The sequence below is a fragment of the Pholcus phalangioides genome, unplaced genomic scaffold (assembly GCF_987345545.1).
Source record: "Pholcus phalangioides strain wild (caught in Gottingen) unplaced genomic scaffold, Ppha-v1.0 ptg000013l_1, whole genome shotgun sequence".
NCBI lineage: Eukaryota > Metazoa > Arthropoda > Arachnida > Araneae > Pholcidae > Pholcus > Pholcus phalangioides.
In genome coordinates this window covers 14,982,282-15,006,651 of record NW_028301606.1, presented here as the reverse complement: position 1 = coordinate 15,006,651, position 24,370 = coordinate 14,982,282, and the positions used below count along the sequence as shown (strand labels likewise).

The 24,370-nt window shown below is 34.4% G+C and overlaps 2 protein-coding genes across 3 annotated transcripts in view; one reads left to right on the top strand and one right to left on the bottom strand.

The window, feature by feature from the left end:
- Positions 1-5,887, bottom strand: part of c11.1 (maestro heat like repeat family protein c11.1) — a 45,112-nt gene extending 39,225 nt beyond the window's left edge. Inside the window, exons 1-4 of one of the 2 annotated variants that reach the window (XM_089240785.1) lie at positions 5,869-5,887; positions 5,374-5,447; positions 5,090-5,144; positions 2,705-2,850 (exon numbers count right to left, since the gene is read on the bottom strand). In XM_089240785.1, the coding sequence (XP_089096911.1) occupies positions 2,705-2,850; positions 5,090-5,144 (201 nt within the window). In that variant the 5' untranslated portion in view covers positions 5,374-5,447; positions 5,869-5,887. Of the gene's footprint in view, positions 1-2,704; positions 2,851-5,089; positions 5,145-5,373; positions 5,597-5,868 lie in introns of those variants that run through there. The other variant, XM_089240786.1, reaches the window with a different exon arrangement.
- LOC149078651 (homocysteine-responsive endoplasmic reticulum-resident ubiquitin-like domain member 2 protein) lies at positions 5,793-23,884 on the top strand. The gene is made up of 10 exons (XM_089240793.1): positions 5,793-6,121; positions 8,431-8,575; positions 9,670-9,747; positions 10,192-10,263; positions 10,377-10,480; positions 12,516-12,659; positions 14,443-14,550; positions 15,167-15,424; positions 17,300-17,447; positions 23,568-23,884. Exons 2-10 carry the CDS (start codon positions 8,441-8,443, stop codon positions 23,733-23,735), a joined length of 1,215 nt encoding a protein of 404 aa, XP_089096919.1. The 5' UTR covers positions 5,793-6,121; positions 8,431-8,440; the 3' UTR covers positions 23,736-23,884.
- Positions 23,885-24,370: the final 486 nt, after the last annotated feature.

Below are 24,370 nucleotides of genomic sequence, written 5' to 3'. Positions count from 1 at the left end.
GCATAATAAAGTAAGGGTGGCTGTGCCACAACCATGAAAATGTTATGAATATTCAAATTAAAAAAAATTATTCTTCCCGCAAAAGGAAACATTCTCTTGCACTGGGTTAGGAGTTTGGTGATGGGGTAATGGTGACCGAGTTTGGTTACCCACTCTGCACATGATAAGCATTCCACCCTAACTTGTGGCTCTGTTGATGACACCCTCCGCAGAATTCAAAGCGGGAAAAAAACCCCCTGTGGGTAGTTTGAAATCTCATAATAAAACAGTTCTGCCAATAAAATATTATTTCATTCGTCACTGATTTTGGAAATCAAAGCAGATGCATTAACGAAAAAATCAAGAATGTCCTGGAAAACAGGACATAGTCAATCATTTGTTAGGGGTGGGGTTGCTGATAAAATTTTTGTCAAAGGGGGTCAAGTTTAAAAAAGTTTGGGAACCACTGCTATAAACTATGTCAAATTTTTCGTAAATATAGGATTTCTTTCTCCATGAAGTATGTATCAAGTTTTACTTAAAAATTTATACATTCTTCATGTATTAAACTTGATAGGCTACATACTCACCATGTATCATGAACATTGGCTTACGCAAAGGGGGTTTTGGACTTCTGACTCTGAGATGATAGCGTTATTTTGCAGGAAGAAATTTAAAAAACACTGTCTTCAGAAAAAAAACAATTTTGAAAATCCCCCTTCCATCTTGAGAAAATTCTGTGTACGCTTATTATCACCAAGTACTTTATACACTGAAGAGCCAAAAAAACTGGTACACCTGCCTAATATTGTGTAGGGCCCCAGTGAGCCCACAGAAGTGCCGCAACATGATGTGGCATGGACTCGACTAATGTCTGAAGTAGTGCTGGAGGTAATTGACACCATGAATCCTGCAGGGCTGACCATAAATCCGTAGGAGTAAGAGGGAGTGGAGATCTCTTCTGAACAGCACGTTGCAAGGCATCCCAGATATGTTCAATAATAGTTGTGTTCGGGGTGAAAGAAATTGACTTCCAGCACTCATATGAAATGAACATATGTGCTCTTGTCCCATCTTAAATAAAATTTCATGTAATTTCGAGAGAAGTATTTTTTCTTGGAGTCAGATGCATCACCACAATAAAATCTCAGGTTGGGTACACTTGCATTGAACACTTTATTTTCACACCCCTCAAACTACATCACAAATACCATTGACAGATGGCATCCCACTCTAGATACAACTCACACTAAACCCTAGTTAAAAAAATCAAGACAATGTTTTGAGACTCATTATTCTGTATGTCTACTCTGGGAAAGCACCAAAAAAATTTGTTATGTTAATTATGTTTTGTCTAGTGAGAATTTAAAAATAAATTATTAAGCAAAATGAAATCTTTCATCAGAGTTTATAAGTTAGATTTTTGACAATGTGAAACTGAACTATGAATTCACCTTTTCTTTAATATTAGGAACCTAAAGAGCAAAAGATTATATATTCTGGGCGATATGTTCATGTCTGGGGATTTAGGTGGCCAGCGAAAGTGTCTAAAGACAGAAGAGTGTTCCTGGAGCCACTTTGTAGCAATTCTGGATGTGTGGGGTGTCGCATTGTCCTGCTGAAATTGTCCAAGTCCGTCGGAATGCACAATGGACATGAATGGGTGCAGGTGATCAGACAGGATGCTTACGTACCTGTCACCTGTCAGAGTTGTATCTAGACATATCAGGGGTCCCATATCACGCTAACTGCACATGCCCCATACCATCATAGAGCCTCCACCAGCTTGAGCAGTCCCCTGTTGACATGTAGGGTCCATGGATTCATGAGGTTGTCTCCATACCCGTACAAGTCCATCAGCTCGAAGCAATTGGAACCGAGACTCGTCAGACCAGGCAATGTGTTTCCAGTCCTCAACAGTCCAATGTCGGTGTTGTCGGGCCCAGGCGAGACCTAAAGCTTTGTGTCGGGCAGTCATCATGGGTGCACGAGTGGGCCTTCGGCTTCGAAAACCCATATCGATGATGTTTTGTTGAATGGTTCACACGCTGACACTTGTTGATGACCCAATTGGCTCTATTGAAATCCGCTGCAATTTGCGGGAGGGTTGCACGTCTGTCACGTTTAATGATTCTCATGAGTCGTCGTTGGTCCCGTTCTTGCATGATCTTTTTCCGGCCGCAGCGATGTCGTAGATTTAATTTTTTACTGGATTCCCGATATTCACGGTACACTTGTGAAATGGTCGTAAGTGAAAATCCGAATTTCATCGCTACCTCGGAGATGCTACGTCCCATCTCTCGTGCGCCGACTATAACACCACGTTCAAACTCACTTAAATCTCGACAACCTGCCATTGTAGCAGCAGTAACCAATCTAACAACTATGCCAGACACTTGTTGTGTTATATAGGTGTTGCCGACCGCAGCGGCGTACTCTGATTGGTTCCATATCTCTTTATTTGCATACGCATGCCTGTACCAGTTTTTTTGGCTCTTCAGTTTAATATCATGGTCACAAAAAATATTTGAATTCTTTTTGAACAAGTATGAATTTCTAAGATTCTTCTACGAAAAAAACCCCAAAAAAACTAAGTTTATTTCTTTGTCTGGCTCTTAATTATTCCCACAATTAATATAATATTCAATAACAGAAAAACTTACATGCACAATTAACAAAAGTCTACTTGAAAAAGCAATAAAATGGAAACCATACATTTACTCACTTTGGGATGACATTTCAAATATGAATGACAGCAGCTGAGAACAAGGTTTGGTTGATGTTTACCAATATTAAATAAGGATTTGCATATCGTTGATGCTACAGACTCATTCTTGTCATATGATGACTCGATCAATGCCAATACAATGCCTAAAAGAAATTAAATTAACATGGAAATATTATAAACATCATAGAAATAAAAATATTCATTGTAGAAATAAGTATGATAGCTTGACATTTATTTTACATAGAGTAGAACCTGTGTGAAATTGTAAAAGAGAAAAAATGTGTGCCACTATTCATTTTATCGAAAGCCTGTCCTTTTCAAGGGCTGTTAGGGTTCAGAGATATTTTTCTGTACATAAAACAGCATAAAATCTCAAACCTAAACTCCTGCTGCACACGTGAGAAAAAAAAAGATGAATAAACCCCTTCTTCATTCATAGGTCATACCTTGGTATAACAATGATAACTTTTATTGTTACCCTCCCTGCTTATAACCTCAGCTTTTAAATTTCTCTAGCATCATAATTAGCAATTTGTCCTTCCTAATCATTAATTCATCCATATAAAGCCACTTTTATTTAGATCCTAATATAATGACCTTATACCCGAGAACTCACTGTAAATTTGTTTTGGAGTTCTGTTAATGTTGCAGCATAACCTTTGTTGTTAAATTTCTATGGACCTACGGTAGAACTTAGATTATATAATCTTTGTTAAAAGGAACTCTGTTGAAGTGACATCAGTTTATTCATGATAATTTCTTCTTTGGTGATAGAAATGACATTGAAGGACCGGACGCACCCCGCTTCCTGACTGAAATTCTCATGCAGATGAAAATGAAGTGCTGTGTTTTTTCTAAGGAAAATTATATAAATTGGTGTGTTGATACTTCCAGCTAGATTAAGGGCTGTAGAATACCACTTTGCATGAAAGTATGAAATTCTGGATGCTGTTGAGACAGTCCATTACAGCAGCAATAAGTTATGGCTCTTTAGGAATAATTCTGCACATAGCCAGGGGCAGCTAACAAAATTCTCACCTGTGCGAGACATAGTTTTGGTGCCTATCCAGTGTATAAGCCGTACTAGTAAAACCTGTAACGTTGAAAAATGGTTAAATGTGAATTAGCGCCCCCCCCCCCTTTTGATCCAGCACCTGGAGCACAAGACTCGCCTGCCCTCCTAGTTCTGCCCTGCGCACAGCCTTATAGACCTCCACTGCACATAGCGGCAAAGCAAAGGCCAGTTGAATTGCAAATAGGTATACCCTGAGCAGCTACGTTCTAGCACCATCGTATGAGTGATACTTGACCACTAAATAGATGCATAATCAATTATTGAGAAATTTAAATTTTCCAACATAAGCGCGTCTGCATTCTGTTAGATAATCAAGGAATCACTGAATGTTTATGGAGTGAAAATAAAAATAAAAAATTATAATGATAATTGCCAATATAAAAATATTATTCTTGTCCTGATACACTTTTCACAGTGATAATATGTTCCCCCTATAAAGCCCCGTTCACATGGGAAATAGAAAAAGTGGGTTTAAAACCCGCTTCAAGAATTTTCACACTAATGACTGGCCTCCATTTCTTTCCTTACGAAGGAAAAAAGTCATCAAGCGGGTACTATCACTCCCAATGCTACCACAATATTTGCACATGTGAACGAGGATTAAACTTACGATGATGAACTAACTTCTTTATAAAGATACATTCTTCCATCCCATAAGTATTATTATATAGGTGCTTCACTGTGTATATCTTAAATTCAACATCAATGTCATAAGTCTAGACTATTCACAATGAAGGCAGCAATTGATCTAGATCATTTTGTAATGTGCCAGTACCTGCAGCCTAACCCGAGTGGTGCAGGAGTAAGATATGCATGGTCTTGTTGTCAGGTCTACGGGTTTGGTCCCAGAGAAGAACATAGATAACATAAAGGAACTTTCTGTACCGAGCCTGGGGTGATCACAGATTGATGGTGCCTTCATTTTTTAACCCAGCTTTATATAGGTAGTAAATTGCTGCATGACAACATGACCAGAGTCAGTGTGTGGTAAAACAGTATTCAAAGCCTGAGCAATCTGCCAAGTAACTAATCGCTTCACATAGTGTCTAGGCATTAGACTTGGACTGCAGCAACAAAGATATGTTCAGCCCTGAGTATAGTCATAAGCGGTCACTTCCAAGATCTCTTCCTGAAGCAGCTACTCAAATCACACATTGCCTCCGATTTCGGATGCCAAAGTTATTGACCTGTTACTGGCCAGTCCACAAAGATACTAGAAACTGGCACGGTTCATAACGCTTGATAACATTCCTTGTGCGTGCAAATAAAACATAGTAACAAGAATAAAATATACTTAAATTACTTACTATCAATCTGTCCACCAGTAGCTTTCAGAACATCATCTCCAGACCCCGGCATCATCTGTAATTAACCATATTAATAAAAATTCATGCAATATTTTTCCTTGAAAAAAAAAAATTAATGTATGAAAAGGATGAGGAATCCTCATCCTTAGTTTTTACACATTTTTCAAACTTAAAATTAATGAAAATTCAAACCTACATTTGAATCAAATCAATGATGATTTTTTTTCAAAGGAATTACAATCAATTTACAAATTGAAAAAAAATGACATAATTATACTGCATACCTTGAAAATTATACCTTGGTTTCTATTGCTTGGTATTACATGAACTCATTGCATCATGCGATCACCGAATTCGCCTACAGGGATGCAAAACATGAATTACATGAATTTTCCGGTTCAATATAATCGGCTAAAGCAACATGATAATAGCATATCGCGTTTATGAAACCATCAATTCAAGGAACCTCAACATTTGACTTGTCATGTGACCACACAAATCTCACGTGCGCGGTACTCTCGCCTACTACTGCATTACATTAAAGATCGACTTAATTAATATGAAAGAGAAACAAAACCAAAATTCTCTCATAAAATACTCGTAAGTTATGATAATTACGAATAAAATTAATAAAAGATAGTATTTCGTAATTAAAAATCGTATCTATCAGGTGACAGACGAATGTTTTTATTGCTGTAGCCTCGAACACGACGCATTAGCAGACGATTTTGAGGTGTACGTAGGTCTCATTGACCAGAATCAATTAATTAATTACGGACCTTACTGGTTTTAATTAATCTTGAAAGCTCGTCAAAAACTCCCCGGAACAAGAGTATATTAAATGGATTTGTCAAAATGTATTATTTCCCGGGAATGTAAACACAGCGCAGCCGCGTCGAGGGGGGCGTTACCTTCTCCATCCCAATGCATTGCATTTACGTACGTACAGCGTAATGTATACTAACATGGATGGTGCTTGTTTACTTATTTAACAGAAATATGATGTCTTGTTTGGAATGAGCGTTAAATCTGGTGGGTGTTAAATCTTTATTTCGTCCCGATTTAATTTTCTTTTAAATTATCATGCTTTTTCTTGATGTCTGGTTGTTCGTTATTGAGTCTCTAAAGACTCATCCCGATCCTTGTGTTCCGGGATGATGAGATTAAATGGCTGCTCCGAGATCGTGACGAAATAATCTTTTATCACTAAAGAGATTTTTATGATATATGCACTCAGCAGCAGCTGTTATTAGATGCCTACGAATACACTCTAGTGTTTATCATGATCTTTCTTTTCGTTTAAATGCTTGAGAGAGTTGTTATGGTGATGTTTTTTTTTGTTTTGTACTTTGGGGGTGGGGTCCTTATGCTTGACTGGATCTGAGTTTAAAATGAAGAGGGGGGGGGGGGGCTGTAACGAACCCAAATAAGATAAGTCTTACTTGGGGCAGGGCAGCAACTATAAACGAAAATTTATGATCTGTCGACTAGGAACGAATTTTGAGTACCCTCTCCATCAATTTGAACAGAAAAAGAGTAATCTTAGCGCCCTTGTCTGGTCTGACAGATTCCCCCCCCCCCCCAATTGCAGCCCCCGTGGAGACGTCTACATTCCCTGCCAAGATCAGGTCTTCACCTTCCATATTGCCAGGGGTGCTCGAGCACCCACATTAATTTGTGGCATGTGTCTGAGCACCACACTAAAATTTATTCAGAAATCAAAATTTCCTACTCAAGATGAGTACCCATGGGTTTAAAACACTAGTGGGGGGGGGGCAGCAGGTGGGTCTGGTCAACACCATCTATAGCAGAGAAAGGCTCAATGTGAAGCTCATTACTTCACTGAAAAAGTTATTTCACCTGTAGCCATTGGATGTAGCAGGCTGACGCATGCAATATCTTTGCCCTTTTCGCAGCATATCCAATGACTATAAATGAAATAATTTCTTCAGTGACATCACAAGCTTCGTGCGGAGGCCTCTACTGCTATAGATGGTGTTGGTCTGGTATCCCTGGTGCAGGACAAAAAAGAGTGCACAAATGTAACCCTTCAATCTCTCCTTCAGCATTACAAGGGTGTGCCTAAATGCTTTATTTTCCCAGTTGGTCAAGTACAGTAAAACTTCGATAAGTCGTCACCTCAAGTTATCGAAAAATTATGACGGCTTAAGCGGAATGACGACTTAAGGGGAGTGCTGTCAGTTTCAATGTGCAATGTTGTGAAAATTGTATAAATTTAAAGTAATATGAAATTTATTAAAGTATGAATCAAAATAACAATATTAATAAAATTTATAGATCGGGAAAGAATAAATAATAGTAATTTTTACCTTTTTTATCTCTTATTATTTAATTATTGTGGTACGTTGTGCTTACGTTGCTTCTTGTGACAGAGCCTAGGTGTCTTGCGGTTTCTCCAGTAGAGCCCATGCAGAAATGAGACCTAACTTGAACAGTCCCCAACGTTCCAAAAACCTTAGTCTGCAAATGAACTTCCCAGCATAACTTTCGTTACTTAAACTATTCCATTTGGGTATATAGGATTTTATCTGTTCCACTTTCTCAAATTTTTTCATAGTAACGAGTTAACCGAAATTAGCGACAAGTGAACGAAGGTTTAATAACATTGTTGTCTATGAGAGGTGGAAGGGCCTGAAGAAAAATTATGACTTAACCGGAGTGATGACTTAACGAGGTTTTACTGTATCTAGTTGTGGCTTTGCATTCACCTAGAATTATCGAGACTACTGTAATGAAGTTTTGGGCAAGTGCCCCGCTATTCTCATAGAATGCCAACATTGAGCAAATATGCATTTTTGTGCTCTGCTAGGAACTGAACCACCTTCCTCTAGCAATCCAGCTGACTGTGCTAGACAATTAGGCAACAATTTTCTTTCAAATAAGCCATGCTGAACGGGACTGTGTAATGTGTGTAAAATATAAATTAGGAAAACGTAGTGATACCCCGACCAATAACTAAGAGTCACATCAATTTTTGTTAGATATGGCAAAAGTAGCATCTACTGTAAAAGTCAAGTACTTTATTAGAGTAATTCTGTTCATATAATTTGCTGCCCCCCCCCCCAAGATTGTCACTCTGGCAACTGCCAACTGCCACCCTCTCTGGTAGAGCCTTAATTATCTGACTGAATTGATACAATCAAATAATCACTTTAACGATCCAATACAATCTCTAATTATAATTGAATATGCCTTCTACAGACATAAGCAATTCTGTTAATTTTTGCTTTGCAGATGTATGATTGTAATAATTAATATAAATTGCAATAATTGCTAAGTCTCGTAAATTTTATATAAGATTATTTTTTTATTTTTGGAAGGTGAGTGGAGATGGATTGCAATGATACAAAGTTGGTGATTAGAGCTCCAAACCAAAACATTGACGACCAAACCATCCATTGCCAGCTGGATTGGACAGTTGAAAAACTGAAGAATCATCTTTGTGAAGTGTATCCAAACAATCCTGTAAATCTTAATTTTCCTTTCTTACTGCTTTGTAAAATTTTTATGTGCATCATTGTTTAAATTCATAGATGATCATATATGTATGAGACTCAAATTTTCTACAGATATAGCGTAGTTTTTTTCTTTAGCGATTTGTTTATAGCTTCATCCCTACCATTATCTACAATATATATCATTATTCCGGCTCGAGACCTGCGATCTTCACTGCATGGTCAGCCAGTCATTTTAAAAATTAATTGATTAATATAGCTTAATGATAACTAATAAGCTATATAACATATATATAAACATTAGAGCTCAATGACCCACAGGCTCCATTGTAATATTCAATGTGGCCTGCACTGCAGAAAGGTTTGTTAAATTTTTCACACTGGCTTATATATACCAAGCACTCTCTGGTCACGTGAAAGAAACTCTGTACATTCTGTACTAAAGCATGAGATGGTCACATGACTGGATATTCCTTTGGAGGGGCTGAGGAGCCATGTGTGATAGAAGTCAAATATATCACATTATCACAAAAATTCATGCACAGCAATTATTGATACCCACTCAAACTGTTAGGTATGCATGAATACTTCTAGCACAACTCATTTGGTGGTAAATTCCCCATGGCAATAGGCCAGAGTTGTGTTCGGTGTGAAAGAAATTGACTTCCAGCACTCATATGAAATGAATATATGTGCTCTTGTCCCATCTTAAATAAAATTTCATGTAATTTCGAGAGAAGTATTTTTTTCTTGGAGTCAGATGCATCACCACAATAAAATCTCAGGTTGGGTACACTTGCATTGAACACTTTATTTTCAGACCCCTCAAACTACATCACAAATACCATTGACAGATGGTATCCCACGCTAGATACAACTCGCACTAAACCCTAGTTAAAAAAATCAAGACAATGTTTTGAGACTCATTATTCTGTATTTGTCTACTCTGGGAAAGCACCAAAAAAATTTATGTTAATTATGTTTTGTCTAGTGAGAATTTAAAAATAAATTATTAAGCAAAATGAAATCTTTCATCAGAGTTTATAAGTTAGATTGTTGGCAATGTGAAACTGAACTATGAATTCACCTTTTCTTTAATATTAGGAACCTAAAGAGCAAAAGATTATATATTCTGGGCGATTGCTTCGTGATCATCTTCAGCTGAAAGATATATTACGCTATGTAAGAACAAAATTTTATCTTCACATAACGTTTGAACAAAACATGTTTCTGTAGTTTTTTTCAAAATCATCTAAAATTATAGTTTAAGTAGCGTATAATTTAAAAGGTATAAATTGGTTTTGAATTGATAAAAATTTGGAGACATTTGGGAGAACAAACCAAATAACTGAAAGGAATGTAGTTATTTAGTGCAATTTCAGAGTGAAAATTTCATAAGCTTATCAGATCCAAATATTTTATGATTTCTTGATTAGAGTCTGCATAACTAAAATGGCAATTCATGATTCTTATTTGAGAAATTCCATTCTTTTTGTTTTTGTTTTAATAGCAATGAATAATTCAAAGAAGAGTAAGTTATTTGAAGTTTTTTTTTTAAATTTAATTTTATGAATCGCCATTTTTGAAAATTGTTAGTATTGAGCTTTTGAAAAATTTCTGTTGTAGGAGGACAAAACATCTGTACACATACTTCACTTGGTTTGCAGCAGGCAGGCAAGAACCTTTGAGGAAGATTATGTTAGTAAACAACCTCTCATTCAGATCTGTATTTGTTCACTTCCCCCATCCTCCACATTTCATAATTTTACTTTTAAAAATCTAATACTAATATTGCATTCTTAAATTTTCAGTCCTTGAGATCTAGTCAAAACTTTGTGCAAACATCAGACTCTGATGGTTTTTCTGATGATTCTGAGGACCAGGATTATTCTGATAGCAGTCAGAGATCTCAAAGGTACTATCACAATGGTTTAAGTTTCTATTAAGTTGGTGCATTAATTTAAAGTGTTTTATTTAAAAATTATTTTTCCTTTTTCTATATGCACCTCAGTGCCACCCATGTAAGCTAGTTGTTTGTTCGAATTCTGAAGAGAAGCTTAGGAAGCATAGCTGTTCAAAATCAGCTTCAAACTGTCCGGGTCTGATTTATTGTGAAGTGCAAGAACCTCAGACTTCATAAAATTCAAGACTGAAAACTTGATTCTTGTTTTTAATTTAAAAATTAGTTAATTAGTTAAATTTAATTAAAACATTTGATTTTCAGTAACGCTACAACATTGTGGGAAAATTTCTTTCAGAAAGTTTTACATAGGGGAAACTGTTGTACCTTGACCATAATAAACCTTGAAATATTTGAAATAGTTTTGACAGTATTGCTTTCTAGCTGAAGTTTTGGAATCAATTTCAGAGATTAGAAATACATAACCTTACAAATTATTGTGGCTTCATCTCTTTGTTTATGGTATTAGCAGATCTCTTGCAAGTACACACAATGGAGTAAAAAAAATTTTTGCTGTTTCTTCTCAATGCTTCAAGTTCAGTGAACTATACTTAGTAATTATAATGTATGCATTCTCCTGATAAATCGTACCAAGTGCTCAATCATACCAAGCATCATGAAAAAAGTTATTACTATTTTTCACTAATAATAAAGCATTGTGTACCTTGAAACAAAGATTGTATATCTTGGAACAATATAAAACTTGAAATTTTCATAGTTTGCCTTGGAATATTCAACATGCACTAATTTTTAATACTTTTTGCTTCTAAATACAATTTATAGTTTAAATTGTAGTTCTATACTTTTTCCTATAAAAACTTCAGCTATATCCATTTCTTCTCTTCACCTTGTTATTTCCTAATCAAATTTGTTGGAAAAAACATTAAGTTCACAGTGTCGGGTGCATCCAAAAAATACTTTTACCAAAGGAATTTCCTTATGAGGAGAGGTGAGAAAATATTTTATTGTTCATCATTGCCAGATACCTCAAATTTTGAAATCACGGATATTTTATCTCTAATGCCTAGCATCAAAGGAACTGACAGAGCTGAAGAATGAGAAATCTAATTTTCCTTTCTATAATGAATAATTATATATTTCCTCTGTATAAAGATGTTCATACCTTCATTATTGCTACTTTTGTTTATATATACATTAACCTTTCAACGACCAATGTTCCCAATTGGCAACATCGGTTTTATAAATTAGAAAAAATATTTTTTGTACATTAAAACACTTGATTTTTTCCCTGAGGGTGTGAGGTTCCAAATTTAACGTACAAAACAAAAATTTCATTCATTTCAGCAGTTATATCATAAATTTAGTTTTTTTAATCACCCATTTTTAAAAAAATATATTTTTTTTTAAATTTCAATGCAATTTTCTGGCCATGGGCAAGTCAAGAAAACATTCTAAAATTTTTTTTTTTCATGAATTTTTTGAATATATCTAAACTTAGAGGATCAGAAGAGGAAATCAAAGGAAAAAATTAGAAAAATCAATCTAGTTCTTAACTCAGCTAGTAAAAGGTTGATAATCATATTTGTGTCATTATTTTGACCTATTTAATGTTTCGATATATGATTTATATTAAAAAAATACTTATTAAGTTTTCCTATAATATTTGTATTTTTGTATCTGTAACTTCACTGTTTCAAGGTACGAGACTCCTTGTATCTTGAAACATTTTTGAATTTTCAAAAATCCATATTTCACAGTTACAGTAAGAAAAAACGGGAATTTAAAATTTATAAAATGTTTCATATACTATACAGTTACTAAAAATGAATTAAGTAAAATTTTGTGGTAAGAATTGACTGAGATATGTTTGTCATACCTTGGCACATTATTTTTTCAATCTCCCCTACATGTAAATTAGAAAAATAAATTCATGATTGTATTAATATAAAAAAAAATCATATTTAATGTCCCATAGCTTATTTTTATATGTTTCATCAATGTTATTTTTGAATTTTTATTTTGCTATCAGCCGAACATCAACACCAGCAGATGAGCTTGCATCCTCTGACAACTTATCTGAAGTTCAACAACCTACACAAAATCAAGATGCATTTAACCAAATGCAGTACATGTCTCAGATGTACATGAATTATTTTGCACAACAGGGCAACGGGTAATTCACTACTTATTTTCTTGCATTTGCATTATAGCATGAAATAAATGTTTTTTTATCAATTGATTTAGTCTATTATTCTTCAGACGAGAGTGCTTTTTAAAACCTTAAATATTACTAATACATTACTATACTTCCAAATAAATATTTGCACATCATTGGGCTTTGTCATTGAATATTACGCTAGTGATTGTGCATCATCTACAAGTATTTTCTGATCATAATTTTTTTCTGCCGCCTAAATACGCTGTATTTCAGGTTAATGTGTTCATTACATTCGCTTCATCAAATATTGCATCTTTTCTGTGAAGTTTATACATTATCATATTAAGTTGTTTTTTTTTTCCATTACGTATGCTACATTTTGTGATAAATTAGTAATTATGCATAATCACTGCTTAGTATGTATAATAACCAATTGTCTCAGCTTCATAAATTTCACCCCATTTATAACTTTTACTGGTTATTATGCATAATTCCCAAATGAAGTTGTTGCTAGGGACCATCAAATGAATTCTGACTCTTGGTGACTGTAGATCATGGCTCTCCAAGCTGGTCTGTCATTTACAGCATGTCTCAGTTGTGCTAGCTTCATTCTGGTGCTTTGCAACAACACCTTTATCCATCTGGTGCTCTGCTTGGTTTTTTCTTCCATTCTTCCAAGCATTATAATTTTTTCTAGTGAGCTTTCTGTACTCATATGACAGAATAAGATTTGACCAAAGTAAGTAAACTGATTTATTATTAGTCCTTTTAGCTGTCCATGGAATTATAAGCAGCCTTCTCCAGCACCAAAGTTCAGATGTCTTACCATGGGTTGAGATGCTATGTTCTGGTTGGGGGGAGGGGAGGTAAATTCATCAACAATTGATTATATTTACCAATAAAAGCTGGAGCTTATTCATAATCCCGGTGAATGTGATAAATTCACATTATTTATCTAACTTATCAAAATGGTCAAGTGATTATTTGCAGTGATACTTACGAATTTTTTGGCAAACAAAGATTTTTTTCATCGGTTTTTCTGCCTTGGCTAACAAACATTTTCGTTGATATGGATGCATGCAGTAACATAAAACAACCACAGTGTGAGCTTAATTTTAGTGTCAATCATTATCAGAATTACTGTCAATTGAGCCTGATTAATTCATATGTCCCTTTCAGAATTTTTTTCCCAGATATACCTCCACTTTTCTTTCTGAAAGTTTTTTAACCATTTCATGTGAAATGAAAGATCCAACAAATTGGAAATGCATCAAAAAAAAAGGAGCAGAGTTCCAAGAGTATACAACTAACACCAGCTGGTGTTAGTTGTGTACATAGTGCATAATAAGATCTTCAGTATCTCATCTTCCTTTTCATATATTCAGTTTTAAAGCTGTTCATTTTAGTTTAATCAGTTTTTGTCTTTTTTATAGTGCTCCTTGGAGTTTTAAAAAACTTATCTATAAATTTTGGGTTGCGTCTGAAATGAATTAAATTATTTTTAATAGAAACCTATGGAAAATTCTGTTTTTACTAACAAACATGATTTTGGAATTATCTTTGTAAGCTGAGGTATCACTATATGCATATAACAGGACTTTTTTTTTTGTAAATTTTGTCAGTGACCCTTTTTTTCTGTTAATTACAACACTAAGTCATGGGAAATAAATTATTTCAAACCATTTTTCAAAAATATCTTTGGCCTTAAAAAATTTTGGCTGGTGTCTATATAAATCTAGCTTACAGTTTAAATTAATTTGTAAATATTTATTTGATAAATATTAATTATTTCCAATAGTTTTGGTACAGCCATTCAACCACCTATTGCAGTTACTCCAGATATCGCTTCTCAAATGGCTGCATTCCAGAACATGTACAACAACTATTATTACCAGTATATGCAGAAGTGAGTATTTCCTGCATTAATTTTTATTTAAATGAAGACACTCTCTCTCTCTTCATATTCCAGACAAATTTCAAGTCTTCATTTCAAAATTTAGATAAAATTATCTAATTAATTGGAAATGAAATCTTTTAGGAAAATTATGTATATATGTGATTATTAGATGAACAGAACCACTATAGTTTGTGAATCATCAAATTTAAACACTTAATTTTTTCCAAATTTATAATTTGAATGCTGAAAAAAAATGTGTGTAATAACTCTACATTCTTTGTCGTTAAGCTTGCCTTGCAAGATCAATTTATAACAGGCATTATCAAAATTCAATAAAATTGCCAAAGAGGACGATTGTGTTAGTGTTGTAATACATTTTTGGCAGTGAATAAAAGAAAATTACCTTATTGATTACATTTTATACCCCAAATTTGCTTTTATATGTTCTTCACATGCACTGATTTAACTATGCATTTAATTTTTCAAATTTTTTTTTAATCTTCCATCAAATAAACAGTTGCCCTACTATATTGATCTTTACGACAGTTCGAATGAAAATACAACCACATGCTGATCTACATCACTCAATAAGCCTTTAATCGAATGATATTTTTTATTCCCATAGCTTGCAGATGTTCAGTGGTCTTCCTGCTTCATATACTACACCAAATCAGAGTGAAGCTCCTCCACCGCTTAATCCACCAAACAGAAATGAGCAGGCCAATGCTCAAAGATTAGATGATGATAATGAGCATGCCAATAGAGACTGGCTCGATTACTTCTATCTTTGCTGCAGAGGTTTTGTTCTTTTCAGTATCGTGTATTTCTACTCTTCACCAGAGAGACTTGTGCTGGTTATTGGACTTGCATTTTTAGCTCTTCTGTAAGTAATAGAGGAATGTATATGTTTCAGCAGTTTTTTGGTCAAACAGCAAAATGAATATTTTTATTGAAAGCTTAGCTTGATTATATCTCTTTTCTTTTTTAACCCTATATAGTCTAGGGGGCCGTTCAGGTATTACGTAAGCAAATTTTTAGCCATTTTTGACCCCCCTCCCCCTTGTCTGCAAAATTTCGTCAGCAGCTCTGCCCCTCTGAATCCTAACACATATTAGTGGGATCATTCTCTATGCCCTGTGAACACATCACAGGAGCCTCGTACCCCCTCAGACGATCAAAAATTTATTTCTTTTAAATGCAAAAAAATATTTTTTATTTGAAATTTCAGAAGAAAATGCCTTTATATGTTGTTATAATCAATTTCTATTAATTTAAATGTCATTTGAAGGCTACGAACTCAAAATTTATCTTTAATAAATTCATTGTGACCCACCCTCTAAGCCAGCAGTTCTCAACCATTTCTGACTCGCGGAGCCCTTTTTAACGTATAATTTCTATGGCAGAGCCCTGTTTGGCTTGAGGAGCCCTTTTTAGTACATAATTTATTTGGTGGAACCCTGCATCTGTTTTTATTTATTTATCAAATTGACTGATTTATTTTACTTTCCTCGAGCGGCTGCTGCGCCCCTAGGAAGTGTGCATGGAGCCCCAAGGGCCCCGCAGAGCACCAGTTGAGAACCGCTGCTCTAAGCCATATAATGATAAATTGCATAAAGGCCCTTGGCCCACAGACCACATATGGCCATGGGGATTATCTGATGCAACCTGCCCTCCTTAAACCTAATTTCGTAAAAACGAACTAAGCGGTACATTTACAGATCGATCAAGTGTCCCATGGTACAATTCCAGAGCATTTAAGTGGCCTATGACACACATTTCCAGATTACTTAAATGACCCGGGACACAGTTCCAGAACACTTGGATCCACGAAACATTTAGAGATCACTAAAGTGGTTCTGAAGGGCACTTATCAATAGGGGTGAATGTTACTTCAAGTGCCTACAAACTATCAAAAGGTTTTCTCATTTGTGGCACACCGAGTAAGATGACATTAAAAATATTTCATATTTTCATAAATGGTGGTTGGTGATTAACCAAACCCTGCTCCACTTGTCATCAAAAGTCAGCATATCGGAACCCCCCATCAATGCTGACGTTATACTTGAATGACCCCTAGGCTATAATTCTATTACTAGTAATATTGTTCATTTTGCATGTATTAAAAAATATATAAAAAAATCTGGTTTTTTTTAGGTTTATAAATACTGATTACATGAATTGACATTGAAATCAGATGAGAAAATAATTTAGATTTTTCAAGTAATTTATGATTAACTAGTAGGCCTATATCGTCTACTGAAATAAACAATTTAAATTAGTTGTGAGAATTTATTAAAGTATCTAACTTGACGGCGAGATAATATTCAAAATATTTATATATTATATTCTTAAATAATACTTTTAATATTCAAAATTCAATCTTGATCATCTTAAAAGTTAAATGGATGAGTATAATCAAGCACTTCTATCATTCACAGGCAATACAAAGCAAATTTGAGAGAGTATTTCAACCATGCTGTCGTTAATTAGAGTTTTCACTTGTCATTTGCTTGGCTTTAATGACACACACACACAAGCAGTTATCATTGCTAATAGCACATACCAATCTTTGATAAATATTCCAAATATACAACAGTTGAACAGCCACTAAAAATTTGATTATTGTTTCCATTAAGATTATTACGTGTTGTTATGGCTTAAATGAAATTGAAATTATGTTAAAATATAAGTGACATGAGTAGGTGGAAAATAAAATTGCAATTGATGAATACATATTTTTTTTCATACTGTTTAATAGGTATCAGGAAGGCTGGATTCTTGTCAGATTACGAAATGAAAGAGAGCATGACAACAGACAAAGACCAAGACCTCAAGCTGCTGGAAACCGTAACAACAACACTGATGATGAGGCCTCGGCTCATAGTCAGAACGAAGATGCAGACAGGGTAACTGCTGATGATAAAAGTGTTTTAGCAATTTTTGCAATAGTGTATTTATTCCTGACCTTTATAAAAATGTGTCTGAATTCTGTTTCACACCTGGGAAAAAAGATTTATATTATTATCAAGATAAAAAAATCAAAATAATTTGATGCTCAACTATTTTAGATTGATGCAAAATGACAGGACACACGAGTTAAGGGGGGGAAAACCAGTTTTTCCTTGTTAATGAATTTTCGTTGAAACATTTCAAGACTTTGTTTTTTTTCCCCAAAAACATGCACATTCAATTTAGGTTTGACTCGTTCCATCACCATTCCCTCAAAGAACACAATTTATGATCTTAGAATTCAGAGTACTTTTAGTTGAAAGAATTTCCATGGGGGAAAATAAGGCTACATGGACACCGGTTAGACACAACAAGACTGCTTTAGACATTTTTGTTCACATTGATTTGTATGATGCAACACTTTAATTTGTCTGACTAACCAGTGTGTGCTATGCCATACACATCGACATGAACAACGAGTAAGCTTGTCTGAAGTTGTCTTGTCTAGTCATTTCTAACCAGTTTATGCCCAGCCTAAAAGTAATTTCTATTAAAATGTTTTTGAAGCTTAGTAGCTTAAGATTTCTCCTCACAGAGAGAGAAATTCTTACCTCTCTCTCCTGCTGTTCCCGCAACCTTCTGATCTACTAGTGTGCCCCCCCCCCCACCTCTTCCCCTGATGTGACTTGCAAGCAGAAGTTTAGTAAACATTACTCTAAGTGAATAATGATTTTTATAAATTTATTTCAAGATATTTCAGTTTGACTGTACCAAAACCATTTGCTGGAATTACATTTCATTCCATCGAACACAGTCAGAAACCTCAACAGTTTAAATACAGTAAAACCTATCTTCAACAGAATCACAAGGGACTGAGATTTTTTTTTTTTTGTTGAACACAGGTTTTTGCTTAATAGAGGTTCTGTTGACATAACAAGTAAAATTTGTAGCAATCTCAAAAAAAGGAAATAAAAAAACAGTATGAAAATAAAACGTAAATTTAAAAATAAAGTAATTATTAGTAAGTACTAATTATTAAATATTTATCGCCTCATATGATACATTATTTATCAAAAATACATAATACTTTATGTACTTCAGCATTACTCTATATACAGTCCATTAGTTATTCGCATCGCCAAATAGTGAGTAAAAAAATTGAAAATAGTACTGTAAATTCATTTTTATTTTTTTTTTCCAGTGGTCAATAACAGAGTTTTTTGTATGCAGTGCACACCCTTTGCTGCCTGACTTTCAGTAAACAGTTTTGTCTCAGAAATCATACAAAAATGCCAGAGTCATTATGCTGTAAAGCAAAATTTCTGCAGTTCTTTCAAGGTTTTGACAGCATCTGTATAAAACGTCACCCTACACTGTTTTTTCTTCTGAAAATGACGACATTCATCTTATCTTCATCCTCTTCTTTTTGCTTTCTCTGAAATTTTCAATCAGAGTGTCTATATTTGTCGTGTCAAGTTTAGTTTGTGCATTGTTGTCTATGTTTGTGTAATCCTCAGCAATGTGATCATGGAAAGCAGCTTGCATGCAACTGTGTAAGTCTTGTATATCATTTGGAAATCTAACCTTTACATTGATTTCTCCATTAGAAAAGCCTGCTTTTCCGAAAAGTTTTTAACAATTTCAGGCATCAACTGCCTTACTATAGGGTTATTAAAATCACAGCATCACGTACAAAAGAGGTTTTGTTAATGTAGGAACGGATAATGCAGAACTTACAATTGGCAAGCAGAGATTGCATGAAGAATTTTTGGTAGAGCACTTTTTGTGATTCCCTTCTCTTATTGGAGTTTGGGAACATTCGTAATGTTTGTATGAAATTTTCCATTAAGAGCATACAATTTTCCTTTCTGTTTCTATGTTAAACAGGTTCCATTCAATCCAGGTTTTTTTTAAGGTGTATTTTAGCATTGAAGCCACTGGACCAAGATTTTTTTTCCGTTGAAGACAGTTTCCATGCTGGAATCGTTGCACGTGACATCCAGGAGCATAAGCAGGATTAAATGACCCAGAGCCAAAACAGTTTTTGAGGCCTATCATTTCATATAAGCTACATATTTCTAGAGGCCAAATTCAGCACTCAAAAAGTATACATAGTTATAGAATTTATACATATGCTAGAAAAACACCTCAATGAAAGAAATAATTTTGGAATTATTGAAAGTAGTTTTCAGAATTGTTAAAAGTAGTAATTCATGAAAAATATTAAGAATTTTTGAAAGAAACAACTTCATAATTAATGGAAATTTAAAATCATTGAAAAAATTATTTCACAGTTATCGGGCAAGTTTCAGATGTAATTGATAAAAAGAATTAATTGATAGGAAGTTATTTAAAAATAAATAAAAATTCAAATTTAATGGAAGAAATAAATTTAGAGAAATGAAAATGTGTGTGTGTTCAATAAAAAATTCGGGAATCCTGTTCTATAACAGTATGACTTGGTGGCTCGTGGGCTTCTTGGAAAGTTTTATTTGGCCTGCAATGTCTGAAAGGTTGAAGACCCCTGATGTAGACAAAGAAAAAAATTATAGAAATAGTGTATGAGGAAAGAGGTTTGAAAAGTGAAGCTCCTTGCCCCCTCCCCCTTGGTATAAGGGCTAATTTCTCTTGATGTTTTCCCAACACCTGTGGTGTTGGCATCGTCAGGAGGTATCTAAGTTGTGTTAAAGTTCAAAGCTTTTCAATTGCTGTTCGACCAATGATTGCATCCTGTATTTGATTTTTCAGCCTGTCATAGGACTGCTTAACTTGCAGAAGAATGCATGTGGGAAAAGCAGGGGTGGGAAGTGAATAAGTCTATTTCGGAGCAGTAAAATATAGGATTTGGAGCAGATATTTATAAATTGGAGCAGCGAAATTAGCAAGAATATTTTCCTTAACCCTCACCCCCTTTCCAAAATCAAACAACTGCACTGTCTTTTGTTATCAAACATCTTTTCATCAGCTTGTTTTTTGTTTTTGGTGTTGCAGGCTTTTGACACCTTGTTTTGTTAGATTGGAAGAATTATATATATTTATATATTTTTGCTCAAATGAAGTATATATTATATTTATGTTCATAATTTTTTTGTGTAATTATTAAGTTATAATATTTGTTTAATTTGAGTTTGTTTGAAGAGATAATTGATACATATACATTTTTAGAAAGTGTCATCAGTATATGTAAATTAGCAATTATGTGACCACTCATTATCCTCTAATCAGAGTAAGCCCAGGGGATTCTGGGAAAATTTCCCTTTTGTATAGTAGATCCATAGATCAGTAGTTGATTGTGTATTGGAGAGGTAGGAGGTTCAGTAGAATATAGTCTGGCTATTTTTATTAGCATTTATTGTCTTAATCTATTATCTGGCTTATCTTATGCAAAAAAAATTTCGCACCAGTCTATTTAAGATTATTTTTGCTTACTGGGGCACTATTTGCTGTCTGGAACAGCAGCACTTCAAATGGGCTAAAAAATTTCCTAGTTTTCAATTTTTCTATACTCGGAAAGAAATTGTTGCAAAATGGGAGGGAATTTCGGAAGAATCAACACAATGTTTGGCGATTCAGTACTCATTATTTGGCGATATGACACTCGTTATTCGGCGACATTGGCGATTTAATGTTCGTTATTCGGCAAAGTTTCTGAATTATTAGCATTCATAATTCGGCGGACATGCACTTTTTACTCCCGGAATGAAATTTTTTTACACCAAACATCGGGATTTGACGCAATGACGATCGACTACAGTAATTTCTGCTGCTTCCAGTGGCGACTTTTATATTTTTTGAAAACGGAAACTGACTCGCATTTGCACTTTAAAGCTGAAAGACCATTGCAAGCCATCTTCAGTTGCACGGTCACGGATATTATCAGGGTTTCGCGATGGAAAGCCAGATGAGGGGCACGACCTCCTATAGTTATCTAGGTGGTCGTGTGAGGGGCCGATAGTTTAAATAAGGTGATAATTTCAGTACAGTGGAATAAAACACGCTTTTCTCGGAAAGAATCGTTTCGCGGCAAGCAGGAACAGAAAATTTTTTCCGTCATTCCTGATATTCCAGGCATAATGAAGGAAAATTCGCTATTTGGCGCAGAAAAATATGCTATTGGAGCAGGATGTCGCAAGATGTTAATTTTGGCGCAATTGGCGCAGAGTTCCCACCCCTGGAAAAGAGGCACCAAGCAATTTCAACTGAATGGCTGAGAAGCCTTAACTTGTATTTAAAAACAAATCATTGAATTCATCATCCAGCAATGCAACTCAAACACCTCTTGATAATGCAAACCAGTGCTGGCAGGTGTTTGGCGCATGGCACTTTTTTGACGGTTTAAACTGTTACGTCAAAAACCTTAAATATTGCTTTTCACTATACAAATTCCCATCAGAAATACATATGTTAATTGCATGTAATGTTTAAAGTGGCTGTTATACAAAGAATAAATACTTTATATAATTGTAAAATAATTTTCTATTGTCTAAAGAATTTTTTTAAACAATATATATGAGGCCGTTCAAGTATTACTTAAGCAAATTTTTAGCCCCATCAATGATGGCGTAATACTTGAACGGCCCATATATATTTTTTCCTTTCGAAATATACAATTTTAATAAAGCATATTATAAATGCTGCAGGGAAACTGTGGAATCATTCTACATTCGAGATGATCCTTGACCTTCCAAAATTACTTAACTGCTTATATATGTGTATAGATATGAACATCTGCTGTTTTCTTTTTATAACACACTAGCTGTAACCCGTGGCTTCACACTCATGGATTTGGTAATCTGAAAATTGTTCTGCAATGATTTCCTCAGTGATGATTGCATCATATAACCTTTTAACTCCCCCCACCACCACCTTAGATGTTGAATTTCGAAATATCCCTTTATAGTGTGAGTCTCTACATTACATACTAAAACTACTGACCAAATTTCATAATTATATCTCCAGTGGTTTCGGCTTGGTGTGATTCTTTTCTTTTCATTAGCTTTTCATTTTAATGGACGTATTTCTGCACATAAACTATATACTTAATTCCACAATTGAAAATGACTGTACCCTTATAAAATTGGTGTCCACCAGTATGGATCCTACAGCACTTGATGGATTTTTTTGTTTGATTTATATGTTTTGCAACAATAATAATGACAATAAAACTGAAACCTTTGGGTGTCGAATTTCGAAAAGCCCTTTTTTAGTGGGTCTTTACTTCATGACATGAAACTACTTACCAAATTTCATATTCATAACTTCAGTGATTTCCTCTTTGGTGATGATGCATCAGTCATGGCATGTCTATATATATACTGTTACGAAAAATATTGGTAACATAATTTGTTAAGGATCCCTCAAGTTTACAGAGCCATGAGGAAATGAAGAGAGAAATCATTCTATTGGTCTAGAACATGCTGCAAGGTTTTTTCGGCCAGGATTGAAGCGCTGCTTGCTGGAAACTATAATTTTATAAATAGAATCATCCCAAACTTTTTCTTTTTTCCTTGAATATTCTTTTTCTCAAAGTTTCTATGGTACCTAAAAAACTATTTGATGAAATTGACAATTAAGTTTTTGATACTGAGTTGGTTTCTGAAGTCAAAAACCTAATGCTGATGTCTTATCATGCATATTTTTGAATAAACAGCTCCATTTTGCTTAGTAAATTGAACACAGGTAATGAGTAGTTTAGGTAAATAAACCATAAAATTATATTTTATATGTTCTACTCTTTTTATGTCAAAACTAAATTGTTTTAATTATTGTAATAAATTAATGTTTAAAAAAAACATTGTAATACGCAAAAAAAATAAATATTTCATTATGTTGTATACCTATTGTGTTAAAAAAATTATCCAAAAGCATCTATTTAGGTTTTTGACACTTGTCATGTCGAATGTCAAAAATCCAACCCTGATGCAAATTACTAGTGTTTTGCTCCGAGAACCTCTTTGAATTGACATAGCCACTAAGATCTTATCAATTATAATAAACACTTTTAGTGTATGCTTTGCCATGATTTCATTTGTAACAATATGAAAATAATTTCTCATGTATTTGTTTTTTTTTTTCAGGACAGACAAAATATCAATGAAATTGAAGCTATAATGGATGGAGACGAGCCCCCACATGCACAGAACCACCGAAATGTTCCAATCAATCAGAGTACTGCATGGACATTCATTTGTTCATTTTTCTCATCACTCATTCCTGAACCTCCAGCACCAGTGAACATCAACTAGACTTAATTATTCATATGCATGTATAGATAGCTTTAATTTAAAGAGGAAAAAAAAGTGGGTAATAGCCAAAAATAAAACATCAGAAGTCTTTCACATGTTTCTCGATTGCCAAATACATTGGTGTTCAATAAAAGTACATGGCCTTTTAAGATTTTCAGCATTTTCTTCCTTGAAAAAACATTCTGAAATTGTGTAAGTTAAGCGGTATATATTACAACCAGTGTTTCATGTAGCTGGCTGTTTTTGCAAGTGCTCAAACATTGGCCATGACATATGAGTGTACATATACAGAACCACAAATATTTTTTGTCACATTGGTCGTAAACTCTTTCTGAAACCAACTCAAGATATGCTAGAATGCACCCAAGCCAATTTATAGCTAGTGTGGATTCTGGCAATGCTATGTTCAAAAAGCCATCTGGTTCATTGATTTTCTAATGTGAAGTAACTCAAGTTTGTTGCTTTCAACTTCCATTTCACCATGAAATGGAAACTCCGGCCTCGGTCAATGACTTTTTATGAGCATTTTTTAGACCATCCTTGAGACGTAACTTGGCTATGTTGCTTAGCATGAGCACGATATAAAATGCACAAGTGATGGTTTTTGCAATGAATTCTGTGTCTAGAGAAATTAT

Coding starts and splice junctions, on each gene's coding strand:
- LOC149078651 (XM_089240793.1), top strand. CDS start 8,441: ATGGATTGCAATGATACAAAGTTGGTGATTAGAGCTCCAAACCAAAAC. Junction 8,576..9,669: donor AAGTGTATCCAAACAATCCT/GTAAATCTTAAT, acceptor CTTTAATATTAG/GAACCTAAAGAGCAAAAGAT. Junction 14,551..15,166: donor TATTACCAGTATATGCAGAA/GTGAGTATTTCC, acceptor TTATTCCCATAG/CTTGCAGATGTTCAGTGGTC.